This window comes from Columba livia, chromosome 2 (genome assembly GCF_036013475.1).
Source record: "Columba livia isolate bColLiv1 breed racing homer chromosome 2, bColLiv1.pat.W.v2, whole genome shotgun sequence".
NCBI classification, from domain to species: Eukaryota; Metazoa; Chordata; class Aves; order Columbiformes; family Columbidae; genus Columba; species Columba livia.
Window position 1 is genome coordinate 110,376,799 of NC_088603.1, and position 15,751 is coordinate 110,392,549.

At 44.0% G+C, this 15,751-nt stretch overlaps 1 protein-coding gene across 5 annotated transcripts; it reads left to right on the forward strand.

The window, feature by feature from the left end:
• The first annotated feature begins 9,046 nt into the window (after positions 1-9,046).
• ZBTB14 (zinc finger and BTB domain containing 14) lies at positions 9,047-15,723 on the forward strand. Of its 5 annotated transcripts, none has more exons than XM_065053238.1 (3): positions 9,047-9,248; positions 11,873-11,956; positions 12,432-15,723. In XM_065053238.1, exons 2-3 carry the CDS (start codon positions 11,954-11,956, stop codon positions 13,773-13,775), a joined length of 1,347 nt encoding a protein of 448 aa, XP_064909310.1. In that variant the 5' UTR covers positions 9,047-9,248; positions 11,873-11,953; the 3' UTR covers positions 13,776-15,723. The 5 variants fall into 5 exon arrangements, with proteins under 5 accessions (XP_064909310.1, XP_064909311.1, XP_021138398.1 ...); XM_065053239.1 differs by lacking the exon at positions 9,047-9,248 and adding an exon at positions 9,338-9,440; XM_021282723.2 differs by lacking the exon at positions 9,047-9,248 and adding an exon at positions 9,554-10,323.
• The last annotated feature ends 28 nt before the right edge of the window (positions 15,724-15,751 follow it).

A 15,751-nucleotide genomic window follows, 5' to 3' on the forward strand; every position in this document is an offset into this window, starting at 1 on the left:
TGGTTTGGTTATTTATTTATTTATTTATTTATTTATTTATTTATTTATTTATTTTTACAGCCAAACCAACAAAAAAAAACCAACAACAACAAAACCAAACCAAAAAAACACACCAAACCTTAGTTCCTTTGCTAGAAGCATTCTACTCTGGTAATTCCTTGAGTGAATTGACACCAGTGTTGCAGTCATATATATTAAAAAACAAAACAAACCAAAACACATTAATAGGTCTCTACAAAGTGAGGAGAATTTAAGCTATTGAATAGTGATCCCTTGAAATCACTTGTGGCCACCTGTCACTATGGTCTATACTGACAGTGGAGGAAAGTATTTTGTTGACAGCTACACATTATTTGCTCATAACTACATTTTTTTTTCCAGTCCAACAAATGTTGAGGACTCTTTAACAAGCCTCTGGAAGATGCTAGACAGCCAAGAAACAACTGAAGGGAGAGAAAATGAGAGAGAAAAAAGGAGAAAGAAAATCTTCCCTGCAAAATACATTGTATTCTACAACTGGGCTGTGACCAATCTCCTGTATCTGCACTTATGAACAGAAGGTTGGTTCTTAATATGACAGGAACACGCTCTCTCCAGACCAGTGCTGCCTTTCAGAATAGATAGGACAAATTTGATGGCCTAATGGGCTACCCTCTTTCCTTGAAGATGCAGAGTTCCCATAGTTTAATTAACATGACATTGATACAAAGTGCCTTTCATTCTCCTAGACCTTTATACAATTATTTGTTCATTGCACCCCTCACTAAGTGCTAACCCACATAAAGGAGGTAGGAGTTGTTTCTTTACATCAAGCAATAGAAGAGTCTGATTTCTAAGGATTTGGGATTATAACTTTGGTAATGGTCCATGTTGAGGGGAAAATCTGAGTGACTAAGCAGTTAAGAGTGCATCACAATGCAAATGCACAGAGGAGCACAGTGAAGATTATTAGAATAACCTTAATTCTGCCTTCTTTACCCTTGGAGAGCTTAACTTCAAAGCACTATTTTTCTTTTAATACAGGCCTTTGGCAGTTGCAGTATTTCATTGACTGGCAAGCCAAAGAGAACTATTATAATAATCTAATTTGACCTCCTATATAAAACAGGACATTATGTCACTTGCTGCTTTTACTTTGAGCCAATTAACTGGTGTGTGACTAAGCATGACTTTCAAGGCATTCATTTTTTCACTTCAGGATTTCAAAAGATGGAGAATCCATTAGTTTTCTTGCTGGTTTGTTCCAACAGTTAATCACTCCCTCTGTTTAAAAAAAAAAAAAAAAAATGTATGCTTCATTGCCTATCTGAATGGTTTCATGGTCTCAGCTTCCAGCTATGGGCAATTCAGGTCTTTTGTCTTTGGACTAAAGATCCCTTTATTCACTCACTATTTTCTGCCCATTAAGTTAAGTAAGTGTCTTAGCTGCTGTAATCAAATCATCCTAATGCATTCTTGTTGAGGAAGCTAAACAGCTTGTGCTTTTAAAGTCTTTGACTGCAAAACACTTCCTGCAGCCCTCTAAATAATTTTAAATCTCTTTTCTGTTCCTAATATTTTTTCCTGCATTTTTTTCATGGGAAACATGGGAACCAGGACTGTGTTCAACAGCAAATGAGAGACTGATATCAGTCGTGACTCCACCAACTAAAACTATGCAGACCACCTCCTTATCTCAGCTTACCCATACATATATATATATATATATATATATATAAATCTATATGTATACTTGTGCAAAAATTACACAGCCTCTTTGGGACAAGTACCAATCTGTCACATGAAGGACATTCATTTTATACTATGATATCTGTTACCCCCCCTTTTGTAAATCATGAAATACAGAAAAACAAATACACCAAACAACAAGGCCCACTGCCAACAATAGTAAAAGTACAAGCAGATAGTAAGAGGAATGCTCTACCATGGGACCTGCCATGACTCCAAGCCCAGGGTCCATTGTGGAAACACTGGTCCTTGATCCAAGGATGCTCTTAGCAGTCTAAGCTGAGTGGACCCTGCTGATACCGCTGCCTTTAACAGACCTGTGCCAGTCCAGCCTTAGATTTGACCTTCATGCTTCTGTGTTATTTTCTTTCCATACCATAGCTTTCCACTTTCATTTCTCTTCCTGTTTCTCCTCTGTGTGAGGAGTATTTGAAGCTACCAGATAAGACTCCCTCTTCTGCAGTGTTCTTGTAACTGTGCCGCCATAACCATCAGCCAAATGTGATATCTTAAACACCTGTAGGGCTAGTGCCTATTAGTTGCATCTCAGAGTTGCCTGAATGCAATGTGTCAGACTTGTTCTTCCAAAATGGAAAGGTTGTAAGCATGAGGAAGCACCAGAAAAACTTCATTTTCTATTTTTATGTTTGATATTATTTTATGTATGCCTGTCATTAGAAGGTAATTAGAAGGAAGCTAGTTTGAATAACTGATGCTACAGACCATTAGAATTAATTCTTTCTCCAGGACAGCTAATGTCACCTTTAATACAACTGGAGAGACTGTCAGTTCAGGGAAGAGAAGTGGATACTGAAGTTATTCCTTCTTTTTCTGTACTTTTAATGACTGGTAATGAAGGATACATGTTTGTCCATGGGACTGAGAAAGTTGTAAAGCCAAATCTTAACTTCATAATGTTTTATGACATCAAGATAACTCTTTTAGCTTTCTAGGCCCATTTATTCCCTCAAAATGAATCAAACGCTTCTCCCATTATCTAAATCTTTCTTATTCTTGAACAGGTTACAATCAATGATATTTAACCATTCTGACAGAGCACTGAGCGTTTTTGCCTCTAGCCCGAATCCAGCTCGGTTCAAATGTTTTCCTCTAGTTATGTGTTATTGGTGATGCATTTTCCAGTGATCTTTAATGACTTCACTATTAGATGAGATCAGTTCTGATTTCCACTTCCATTATCATAAAATCATTTCTATGCTTTCTGCAAATATTTCTATTCAATAGTGACATCAAAAATGCAGGTGTTGACAGGCTAAAATCTTTCTGACCTCCTAGGGGGAAAGTGCTGATGAAGGCTTGAAATGTGCAAACTTGAACAGTCAGAGAAAGTGCTTTACATTCTAAAATTTGCACTTCTTTAAAAGCGTGAGTTCATGGTTATTAGCAAATGTGCAGAAAACCCCATTATTACAAATCAAATCGGAGCAGGATAATGAGAAATATAACCAAATCTTAAAGCACCTTCCACTACCCCCCCCTTCTTCCCAGGCTCAGCTTGACTCCAGATTTTCTCTACTCCCTCCCCATCCAGCAGCACAGGGCAATAGGGAATAGGGGTTGTGGTCAGTTCATCGTCAGTTGTCTATGTGGCTCCTTCCTCCTCGGGGGAGGACTTCTTACATTCTTCCAGTGCTGCAGTATGGGGTCCCTCCCATGGGAGACAGTCCTCAATGAACTTCTCCAAAATGAGTCCTTCCCACAGCCTGCAGTTCTACACGAAGTGCTCCAGCCTGGGTCCCCCATGGGGTCACAAGTCCTGGCAGCAAACCTGCTCCAGTACAGGCTCCTCTCTCCATGGGGTCACAGGTCCCATCAGGACCCTGCTCCAGCATGAACATTTGCCTGGGATCACAGCCTCCTTCTGGCATCCACCTGCTCTGCTGTGGGGTCCTCCATCGGCTGCAGGTGGAGATCTGCTGCACTGTGGACCTCCATGGGCTGCACTGGGACAGCTGGCCTCACCATGGTCTGCATGATGGGGCACCTTCTCCCTTCCTTCACTGACCCTGATGTCTGCAGGGCTCTTCCTCTCACATATTCTCATTCTTCTCTGCAGCTGCTGCTCCACAGCAATTTTTTTCCATTCCTTAAATATGCTATCCCAGAGGCACTACCACTGTCGCTGATGGGCTCGGCCTTGGCCAGCAGCAGGTCTGTCTTGGAGCTGGTTGGCATTGGCTCTATCAGATATGGGGGAAGCTTCTAGCAGCTTCTCACAGAAGCCACCCCTGTAGCCTCACTGCTAAAAAGACCTTGCCGCACAAATCCGATACACTTGGTAATTACAACTCATCCTCAAAGAAGAGTTAAATTGTTGCCCTCTGCCCATTATCACACCAGAAGACTGTTCATCCAAAAAAAAATTGCCTGCCCTACTTACTCAAACAAACTGGACATCACTTAAATAATTCACAGAATAGCAGTCTCCTCTGTTAGCTCCATACTGAAAGACTTCACCTTGACATGGCTGAAACTGAAATCACCATGCTAGTCTTACAGAACCAGATGGCGTAAGTCGTCTGTAAATCGAAAAAAACCCTGACCTGTGAATGAGAAATCTGTTCTTTTTGATAGACCAGGCATGAGGAAGCTGTTATACCCTTGTGGACCAGTTGTTGCTTAGGAGCATGTTCATAACGTTAGCAGGTCTGCAATACAAAGAGGAATCAAGCACAGAAACAGCTCTTGCCTAGTGAGTATTAGCTAATTCACAAAAATGCCTTCTATTCCTCTTATAATGCATGTTACACACTTCAAAGTCCAGAAAAACCCATGTTAAGATTGAATGTATAATTTTAAGCTTTTGTTCACTTGATACCATCTTTACCTAGGTGGAAGGATCCAAACAGATGTAGTGCTCTTTCTTTCTTCTCTAGGATTTCTCACATCTGCTCAGTGTTCTCTTTCCATTGGGTGTTGTGGCTGACACTACTCACCTGCTGCTCCCTAAAGCCTCTACCTGTGGCACTTCTTAGCTTCAGCACCAGAGTACAGGATCACAGCTGAGTAAGGCAAGAAAATAATGGCACAAGAGTAGGGAAATACAGAGAGAACACTGTGGGAGAGGAAGAGAAAGTAAAGTTTCATCATATTCCTCTGGAACTTGATGCCAAAAAGTGGCATCCATCTTCACTCACTGTCTACATGATTTCAATCAAAGGTGTCAAGCAGAGTCAAGAAATGGTCCTAGAGAACGATAACTGACTGAGACAGAAGAAAGAAAAGGAAAAATGAGAGGATGGTTATAGGGAAGAAACGGGGACAAGGAATAAAGAAATTGAATGCAAACCCAAAACCATGAAGAAATATACCAAAAAAAGCGGTAGGAGGAGGAGGAAGGAAGAAGCAGAGAGGCAGTCCAACAGGGACAGTAATAAGGTGTGTAAAATTATGCAACTTACAGCCAGACCTGACTATTTTGCTTAGAAACAAAGAGAATGTGGACAGCCTTGTGCATGCACAGAGCATGAACTGCTGTGTTCATGTGACCACATCTCTGACCTGCCACAACTTTTGACAAACATGTATTATTATGTGTTACTAAACACGACTAGATACATGTCACAAGGTGTACTCGAATTAATTGGAAATAAAAGTATATAATTAAGATGCTCTTCTACTTAGAATACAATACTATTAAATAAGATTTTAGAGATCAGGGTTTCCAGAGAGTACTTGTGTCTCTTCTGGTTCAGGTGCAAATTGTGAGTGCTGTTCAGTCATTCGGGTGGGGTGATGGCCTCTCACCATCTCTTGCTGTTCGTACAGCTTAGCTGAGGGTCGTGCTGCCAACCTTCACCATCTATTCCCTGATTCTCCTCCTTTGTCTCTACTAGTCCCTCATTTGCGGGGATGCTTGAAAATACAGAAGTAAGTGGTGCAAAAACATTACTAACTCGCACGCAAATTTCTACTGGGAAATTTGCCAGGTTGCTATGGGAAACACACACTGCAAGGAGCATCTGCTCCCTGGCTGTCCTCCTCTGTCCTAGCGTGTTCACTTACACTCTCTGGAGGCTGACGCAGACCGTCCTTGCTGACACATGGGAATAAGCAAACAGGCTCTGCAATTCCCATTCACAAGTATAGGACGTTTTGTACCTCCATTTTCTTTTGCCTGCTCAGTCTGACAAGAAATCTGACCCATGAAAAGCGAACACGGAAAAATCTATGTCCTTGTGCAATGACTATGGCTGCAAGACCGAGATACAATTAGAAGAAAACTGGCTATAACATTGCAATGTTCATATAACTGTTTGTAATTCATACAGACACACAGAAGAAACCACTGACATTCAATATAAGTTTTAAAACCAATCGCCACTTAGAACACATTAGATGCAAACCTTCAGCCTTTCCTGTGCGCCATCTCCCACGCCTCACTCATGGTTGTAGAAAGTGGCAGTTGTCATTCTTCACTCCCGTTACACAATTTTCTAAACAAACAAGCGCATCCTACAAAGGGCTCTTTTTCCCCACAGATATTCCTGCAATCCAAACAGTCTGCAAACAGCCTGTTGGTTCAGCATTCCACAGTACCCACTGTCTGGGTCATCAGATAAGAAAATAGCAAAACTACTTTGAACCCCAGATGTTAATCTGTGTTAGCTGGATACAGGGTAATTTCATAGAGAATCACTTCATAGGAAGAGTGTTTTAGTCAGATCCATGATCAGGACATTTTTTCCTCCTGGTTACGCTTTTTCTACAGAAGGGTGTACTGCTGGAAAGTAGACTGGAAACTTGCTTTTTTGATACTTGCTTTTCAACTGCCATGGCTACCTACATTATCCCACAGACATGCTAGAGGAAATGTGTTTTCTTATTCTCATGCTTCACCTTCAATAATACATCTTTTGAATCCTGGGTCTTTTCAGCAGAAATTTGTGTGTCCTTTACCTTCTCTTTTATTTGCAAAACCTAGAGTAACACGCCCAGATTCAGACCCGTTCTCATGCTTCAGTTTAATATATGCAGCTATTGTAGCTGTGCTTTCCACGCACCAGCACCCAAGATCACTTGTAGGCTCCTTTGACACCTTTCAGCACAGGGTGTTCATGGGACGTATAGGGCCTGTGTTCACAAGTGCACTATAGACCAGCAGGTTTCACCAGAGACCTGGATTCTCATGTGACGACGGTTTCTATTTCTTGCCCACTTCAGTCACTCAGACAAATTAATCATGGGGAAATGCGTAATTGCCTCGCAGGCATTAGTTCAAATAAGCCACTTATTAGCAACCGCTTGAACTGCACCTGCAATTTATTATTATTATTATTGATTTTTTAAATTATTATTTTTATTCTTATTATTACTACCTGGTACTTCTAAATTTTAACAATCTTTGTTCCTGCTGCTTGCTGTACACACTTTATAAGGTTATCTGTAGCATTAACAATCCAGCAGCATTCCAGCACTTCCACACAGAAGCAAGGAAGTCCATCTCTCAGCTCTCAGGCTCACCAGACAGATAACTTCAGACCACATGGCAAATATCTGGGACACCATATGTAACGAAAAATACGACACAGTAACAATGCTTTACTTTTCATTCTCCACAATTCATAGTTAACATGACTGGATAGTGAACATACCCTTCCTCTACTTTAGTGTCTCAGCGATGATACAATTTGAAACACACAGCACACATTCAGAAAACACAGAAAAGCAGAGAGAAAAAACAGCCAGGCGGCCATACCTTTCCTATGGTACCATGCTTTTCTCCGCCAGATGATTACTTGCATTACAGGAAAAGCTGACCCTAGATATTAAGTGTATCCATACTGTGCCAGGCACTGTGCAGATGGAGCACGAACAGAGAGCATAACAAAAGGAAGAGGTGTCATTTGCAGGTCAGAGCGTGACATGTTTCTCAAGACTAATAAGGTTATCACAGGAGCATCTGAGGCACCATCAAAGAAAGAAACAGCACATCATGAAATTGTAAAAGGGAAGCTCCTTCCACACTGGAGGGAATCGTGTAGCATTCACAAATACTTAAAGATTTAAGACAGTTCCACCTTTTGAAAGGAAATCACCTATGTTACTACAAAAATAAGCCTGGCAGTTTTGACTACCCAGGCAAAATATGGATTTCATTTCATTATATCTAAAAGTGGGTAGAAAAATATTTTAAAATTAATAATTTTTAAGAAAGGAGTGATGCAGCTGGACAGCAATTCACTACCTATATCAGCGCATTCTACACAAAACATCACAGTGACTCGGGAAGGGGCAGGAGTTATCCACCTGATGAAAAAAGTCACTATGTTTCTCCCAGAGGATGATTCCACTATTCCAGTAACTTGTTTACACTGCTGTAGTTTTCAACACAAGCGGGTACTATACTGAGACTTCATTTTATTTTTTTTTTCTAGCAGAACCGCTGCATTTTACACTAACAGCAACATTTTAAAATGTTATTTATCCACAAATTATTTCACTGTGCCATCAAGCTAGCATCTCATGAACTCGTTCTGAAAAGAAAAATCGGAGGCTGAAGATGAGTAGTGCAACAGTAGCTTTTATTCCCTGCTAGAGATGGTGTGATTTATCTAAAATTCAAACCCCTAGATGTTTAAGCAACGGAAGATAAGCGGTGGCGTACAGCGGATTTTGATGGGCACCTGCGTTCGCCTCCCTGTGACACGCGGAGGCCACGGCAGAGCCGGAGGGGCAGAGTCGCGTCCCTGCCCTTTAAGCACGGCCCCGCGCGAGCGCGGCAGTTGCCCGAACAGCGCCAACCCGTTTTGAAAAATCCCGCCTAAATTACCCGCGGGGCCGCGACGTGCCGCCAGCCGCGCGGGCTCCCGGCTCCTTCCGGAGCGCCGTGACACCGGCCTCGCGGGCGCGGGCCCCGCGCGCAGCACCCCGCCGCGCCCGCCTCGCGCTCCCGTGCTGCCACAGCCGGGCGCGAGCGCCCCTTCCCGCCCGTCGCAGCGCGCGGCCTCGCCCCTCCGAGCGCCGCTCAACGGCCACGGCGCATCCCAGCGCCCCCGTCCGAGCCCGCGCCGGGCTCGCCCCCGTGCGCCGCCAGGCCTAACGGGAGGGGCGCCGCTGAGCTCGGGCTCGCGGGTGACCGCGGCGCGCTGGGAGCGGCTCCCCGGCGCCCCTTAAGCGAGTGCCGCCGCTCCCCTCCCCCGCCCGGCCACCGCTGACGCTGAGGGGGCTCCCCGAAAACTGAGATGGTGCTGGCGCGCTCCCTCCGCTCGCCTCCCCACCTCCTCCACGCTCCCCGGCAGAGGCGCGCCCTGCTCGCACCGCGCATGCACGTACCCCCGCCCCCGGCGCGCGCGCGCGCACTGAGTGCTCGTGCAGGAGGCGGCGGCGACGGCCGGAGAGACGCGCGCAGACCCCCCCCCAACCCCCTCCCCAAATTTCCCCCCTTCTCCCTCCCTTTCCCCCCTCCCCACCTCCCTCCCGCGCGCCGGCAGCGGCGGCAGCAGCAGCCCCGCGCTCCCCGGGAAGTGCGGTTCCGCGCGCGCGCGCGCGGGCGGCAGGTAAGCGCGAGCCCTCTCCCCATTCCCCCCCCGCTCCGACTGCAGGGCCGCTGTTGCGCTGCGCGCGCGCGCTGTCCCTCGCGCGCCCCCCTGCCTCTGCCTCCTCCTCCTCTGCCCCGCTCTCTGCCGCCGCCTTCCGCAGCCCCGGCTGCTGACGGCCGCAGCCCTTAAAGCCCCGGCAGCTCGCGCTGGGTGAGATGGAGGCGCCACGGGCGCGCCCGCCGCCGCCGTCAGCAGCTCGGAGCTGTCGCGCGCCTGCCTCCCGCGCGCGCGGCGGGCGGGCGGGCGAGCGAGCGAGCGGGCGGGCGGGGGGAGGGCGAGGAGGAGGACGAGGACGACACGTCCAGCGACGGATGCGCACGCTGGGGCGCGCGGGCCCCGCGCGACGGTGGCCGCAACAAAGGGGCGCGCGGCCGCGGCCTGGCGGCGTCTCGGCCGGCGCAGCCGCCGCTGGCGGGGCGGGCGCCGCGCGAGAACCGTTGGGGCGAGGGGGAAGGAGGGGGGCGCCTCCCCGCGCAGCCCGGGCTCGCTCCGGAGAGAGGCCGCCTGCTGCTCGCGGGCGCCCCCGACGACGGGCCGGGAGCGCGGGCGGCGTCTCCTGCTGCAGGGCCGCGCTGGCAGCCGCGGGCCCCAGGCGGCGGCGGCGCGGGTTCCCGTGGCGGCGGCGAGCGGGCCGCGGCGGCCCGGCAGGGCTGAGCCCCGGCGGGAACCTGCCTGCGCCGCGTCCTCGCCGGCGGGTGCATGGAGCAGGCGTGCGCCCGTCTGCCTCTGCGGTGACGAGCACGGCAGCCAGCGCCGCGGCGGTGCGCCGCCAGAGCTGAGAGAGAGAGAACGTGGCGGGCACCCAGCCTACCGCGGGCGGCGGCGGCAGGAGCTGCACGAACAGTTACAACCCCAGACATATTTCTGCCCCGTTCCCATGGTGGTAACGGCACTGTGAACAGCGTGTGTGTGTGGGAATGATTAGCATTACCCCACCGAGTAAGGAACCCAGCGGCAATGGAGTTTTTCCCTGCCTTGCCTCAGTGCTGGAGGTACTTCGGTCAAGTGCCTACGGTGCTCCACTCGCAGAGTGGTAACTTTGTTTCTTTCACCCATTACACAGCCCTGTTCACTCAGCAACAATGTTTTCAGCCGATTACTTCTATAATTGGTTCTCGCTTAGTAGATCTCCACAGAATTGCAGTAAAATCGCTTATTGTTTAACAAAACAGGGTGGGATTGCTGCTATGTTATTAGCAGTGATGCTTTGCTGTTTGCTTGAAAAGCAAGCAGCTTTTTCCCCAGCTTGTAAAGATCTCTAAACGGGTCCTTTTGAAGTAATTGTTCTGCCTTCTTTGGTGTTGCACTGGTACATTATCCTGGGATGGTAGATCCATACAGGCCAGAAAAATACAGTGTGTTTCTTGTGGTTGGTGGGGTATTTTGTTTGTTTTTGTTTGGGTTTTATTTTCGTTGTTTGGTTTTGGTGAGGAGGTGTGTTTTTGTTTTGTTTGTTTGGTTTTCTTTACTGCATTTCAAATATCTATGCACTTCCTGCCTGTCTCTATTAACACCTGGTTATGTAGGACTAAGAAAATAATTTTGGCTTTCCTTAGATTTTTTTTTTTAGTCAGTAACATTATGTGCTGACATGTCAAACTTGTAAAGGTATTTGTAGGGAGCCAAGTGTTTCCATACCATGTTAAACACTCAGCAACAAGAGTGGAAGTTACATACCCGTCAGATGCTTCCATTTCATGTATGCATAAATTTGAATTTAGGAAAGTCATTCCCAATATCTCCATGCTGGGTAATGGAGAGAAGTGTCTGAACCAAATATTAAATCTCCCTCCTCTCTGCTGCATTTCCTGCTTCACAGTTAGATCCCTGTGGGAGACGGGGCTTGAATAATTTAAATTACGTGTTTTGCATTATCCTTCTGCTGTTCAAGTATCTCCACTGTTTGAAGATCTGGTATCCTTGGTGTCTCTTTCCGTGGTCCCGGCTGCGCACCTATCCAGAGCCCAGTGTGCTGTCCTTTGCTCTGCTTGCCAGACGCTCTGCTGGGCTTGCTGAGCTCACTAATTTAGCCAAAGACTAATCACCTTTCTGATAGATTGGTTACTGGGTTGACTCTGTTGATTCCAGGGATGTCAAACTCATTTTCACCGGGGGCCACACTGACCTCGTGGTTGCCTTTAAGGGGCCAAATGCCACTTTAGGACTGTGTAAATGTAGGAGTAGTTACATTTATACAGTCATGAAATTACATTCAGCTCTGTGAAGGCAACCGTGAGGCCGATGTGGCCCCTGGTGAAAACGAGTTTGACACCCCTGCCATAGAGTTTCTTCAGACTTTTAAATCTAGTGCCAAGTAAGTAGCAGGAAAATAGACTCAAGGACATGAAGGAGTCAGAGAAATGAAGGGGCGTGAGAAAAGTAAACACATGGTTTATGACAACAGCGCTATCAGATCAATTTGTGCAATCATCTGTAGAATCAGTGTAAATAACTGGGCATTTTAGTGCATTTTGTATCTTTTAAAATAATTGAAAATGCTGTATTTTAGCTCACTAATTTAAACCAGGTTCTGGAATACATTTTATAATTTCTTAAAATGTTGTTATCTTCCTGTCTTTCAGGCTGAAGGTGGCCCATTGTAAGGGTTAATCATCTGTCATATATTTAATAATCATTTGTTTAGAAAATTTCCTGCATTGTTCATGGTAAGGCTTATATTTGATATTTCACACTTAGTTTGTTATGGTGACACATTTAGAATATTTCTTATATATTTTTAGTATTAATCATAATACATGAACATTTCCTTTAACTATAAGAATGACTTCTACTGAAGTTGGACCATACATTTACTGGGAATTGTAACTTCACAGGGAAGTTTCCAATTTTGAATGATTGAATCAATAAATATTTCAGTAAATTAATATATTGATACAAAAAAAATCTTCTATGAATCACTATGTGTCCTGTAAAGTGTATAACCTATGGAAAGGCCTTTATGTATTCACAGTTTTAAAATAACTTTCAGACTAATACTTTTGCATTCAGAAAGGATTTTTCTGGTCATATTAAGGAAGAATTTTATTTGGCAATTGTTTTAATGTGTGACATCAACTGTTGGAATTTTGTGACTTAGACTACTTAATAAAAATTACAAAACTTTCCCTTGTTATTTTACAGGAGTTTTTCATCAGTATGTCTGAAACCATTAAGTATAATGACGATGATCACAAAACTGTGTTCCTGAAAACATTAAATGAACAACGTTTGGAAGGGGAATTTTGTGATATAGCTATTGTGGTTGAAGATGTTAAATTCAGAGCACATAGGTGCGTGCTTGCTGCCTGCAGTACCTACTTCAAAAAGCTTTTCAAAAAACTGGAAGTTGATAGTTCATCAGTAATAGAAATAGATTTTCTTCGTTCTGATATTTTTGAGGAAGTTCTGAACTACATGTATACTGCGAAGATTTCTGTTAAGAAAGAGGATGTAAATTTGATGATGTCTTCAGGCCAGATCCTTGGTATTCGTTTTCTGGATAAACTCTGCTCTCAAAAACGTGATGTATCTAGTCCTGAAGAAAACACACAGTCCAAGAGCAAGTACTGTCTAAAAATAAACCGTCCTGTGGGTGAACCTAATGATACCCAAGACGATGAGGTGGAAGAAATTGGAGATCATGATGACAGCCCATCAGATGTGACGGTGGAAGGAACTCCTCCAAGTCAGGAAGATGGAAAATCACCTACTACTACCCTGAGAGTGCAAGAGGCAATTCTGAAAGAGTTGGGAAGTGAAGAAGTTCGAAAAGTAAACTGCTATGGCCAGGAAGTAGAGCCTATGGAGACAACTGAATCAAAAGACTTAGGATCTCAGACCCCTCAGCCTTTGACATTTAATGATGGCATAAGTGAAGTGAAAGATGAACAGACACCAGGTTGGACCACAGCAGCTGGGGATATGAAGTTTGAGTATTTGCTTTATGGTCACAGGGAACACATTGTGTGTCAGGCTTGTGGTAAGACCTTTTCTGATGAAGCACGACTGAGGAAACATGAAAAGCTACACACTGCTGATAGACCATTTGTTTGTGAAATGTGTACAAAGGGCTTTACCACGCAAGCTCATTTGAAAGAACACCTGAAAATACACACCGGTTACAAGCCTTACAGTTGTGAGGTATGTGGAAAATCTTTCATTCGTGCGCCGGACCTAAAAAAGCACGAAAGAGTTCACAGTAATGAGAGACCATTTGCATGCCATATGTGTGATAAAGCTTTCAAGCACAAGTCCCACCTCAAAGACCACGAAAGAAGACACCGAGGAGAGAAACCTTTTGTCTGCAGTTCCTGCACTAAAGCATTTGCTAAAGCATCTGATCTAAAAAGGCATGAGAACAATATGCACAGTGAAAGAAAACAAGTTACTTCAGCCAATTCCATCCAGAGCGAAACAGAACAGTTACAGGCAGCAGCTATGGCTGCTGAAGCAGAGCAGCAGTTAGAAACAATAGCTTGTAGTTAAAAACTAAAGCATAAACTTTATCAGAAATAATATAAGAAATTAAAATGAACAAAATCTATTGTTGGTATACATTTTGACTGAGAATTATCTTTTCAAGAAAACATATTTTTAGAGGATTTGAATGCTACATAGGAACACATAGCATTGCTTGGTTAGGTATTTTAAAACATTTCAGAGATGGGAATTCTTAGAATACAAAATAGTTTTGTTGTCATTAGCACTATAATGTACTAACACCCAATTTAATTTGAGAATATGATCAAGTTCTCTATAAAACAGGAATCATCACTGGCTGATGTTTTGTTTCCAGTATGGGGAACTGCATATAATGCAGACAACTAGATCAGTAAGTTTTGTTTAAAAGTGCTGAGATCTCAGAAAATAACAACCACAGAAAGGAAATACTAGTTTTTCGTAATTTTTAAAAGTGGTATACCTACAATTTTTGAGAAATAGATGTTGATTCCCTAAGCTTTTTAATTCCTCTTTTTTTCACATAATGTTGGTGCTAGAGGTTGGCTCAACAGACCGTGAGGGGGGATGGTGATCAAAATGGAATTGCTTCTTGTTCCGTTCCCTCAGATATCTTCTTATTTTAATCAAGGTAGCAGGTTTAATGAACTACTTGCTTTCCGAAAAAGTGGCATTATTCACAGTGGTCATGGCTGGCAAAGCAGAAGGATTGTGACATGCACCAATCCTTTCTGTGGGCAAAAGAGTCTGCCTCATTTGTTACTGTGTTTACTCTTATACAGTCCCATGGAGATGGGACAGAGCTACAAAGGAAAAAGGTGCACCATGGAGGAGATATTTTTCTTCCTTGGAGCCAGCCGAAGTTAGTTAAAGCTAATACAGCCCGAGGCTCTAGTTTTTATTTTGCAGCTTTCAGTTCACCCAACGTAGCAGACTTTTCTGGCAGCGTGGGAGGATTAGCTGCACTGGTGAGTGTTGGGCATCACAGCCATGGGCTGTCACACACCTACCCACAGTGTTCATGCTGGGTTTTGTCATGGTGGGTCATACCTGCCCATTCATGTTTAAAAACTCCCACCTTCTGACACACCACTTGTCAGCAAAAGGGAGATTTCAGTGAGTGATTTCAGTCATAATTGATCCAGAATCAGTGTTCGCTAATAGTCTGTTACTTGGAGTCGCCTATTTTTTTTTTCAGACAAGCTGGGGTAAATGCTGCCAATTTAACTGTTAACTCAGAGAGTCAACAAAATACCTGGTCTTTGGATTGCAGTCTGCTATGTGTAGTCAACAAGAGAAGACACAATAACAGTGGTAATGTAATCCAAAAGGATATGGAACATTTATTTTGAATTTGTAAAGACTACAACTGTTGTCAAAACTTCTTTTAAAGTTGGAATGGGAAAAAAGAAAACATGCTCTTGGGCACGTGGATGGATAACATTGGTCACTTGCGATACCTATAGCATATAAAAGTGTTAGACCAGTTTCTGGTAAGTTACTGTGTGGTAGATCACATCTCGCATCTTGCTTTGCAAAACAGAAACTGAAAATAGCGTTTTTGGAACTGTTGTATGGAAATTTGATTATTGTTTTTTTGTTTGGTTGGGTTTTTTTACAGCTACATTTTATTCATGTACTCATCATGTTAAGAAGTTATCTTGAAATGCCAATAATTATTTGAAAACTGGTCTGTAAATAAAACATGAACTTAATATTTTAGAAAATGTAAACTTTGGACCTTTACCAATATATTTTTTTAAAATGTTACTTCATTTTACATTCAGTAATATTAGTTTGTAAACAAACTATACGTTTTGTATCTGTGCAACATCAGAGGATGTGTATTCATTACATTTTATTGGTTCTCTTGAGGAACATGATAAATGACCATTGTTAAAATGTTTTACTGTATATGATCATAGATATAAAGATAGGAGGTCCCAAATGGGATCTACCTTTTTTTTTTCCTAAATATATTAGTCTTGCTATGTTTTATTATT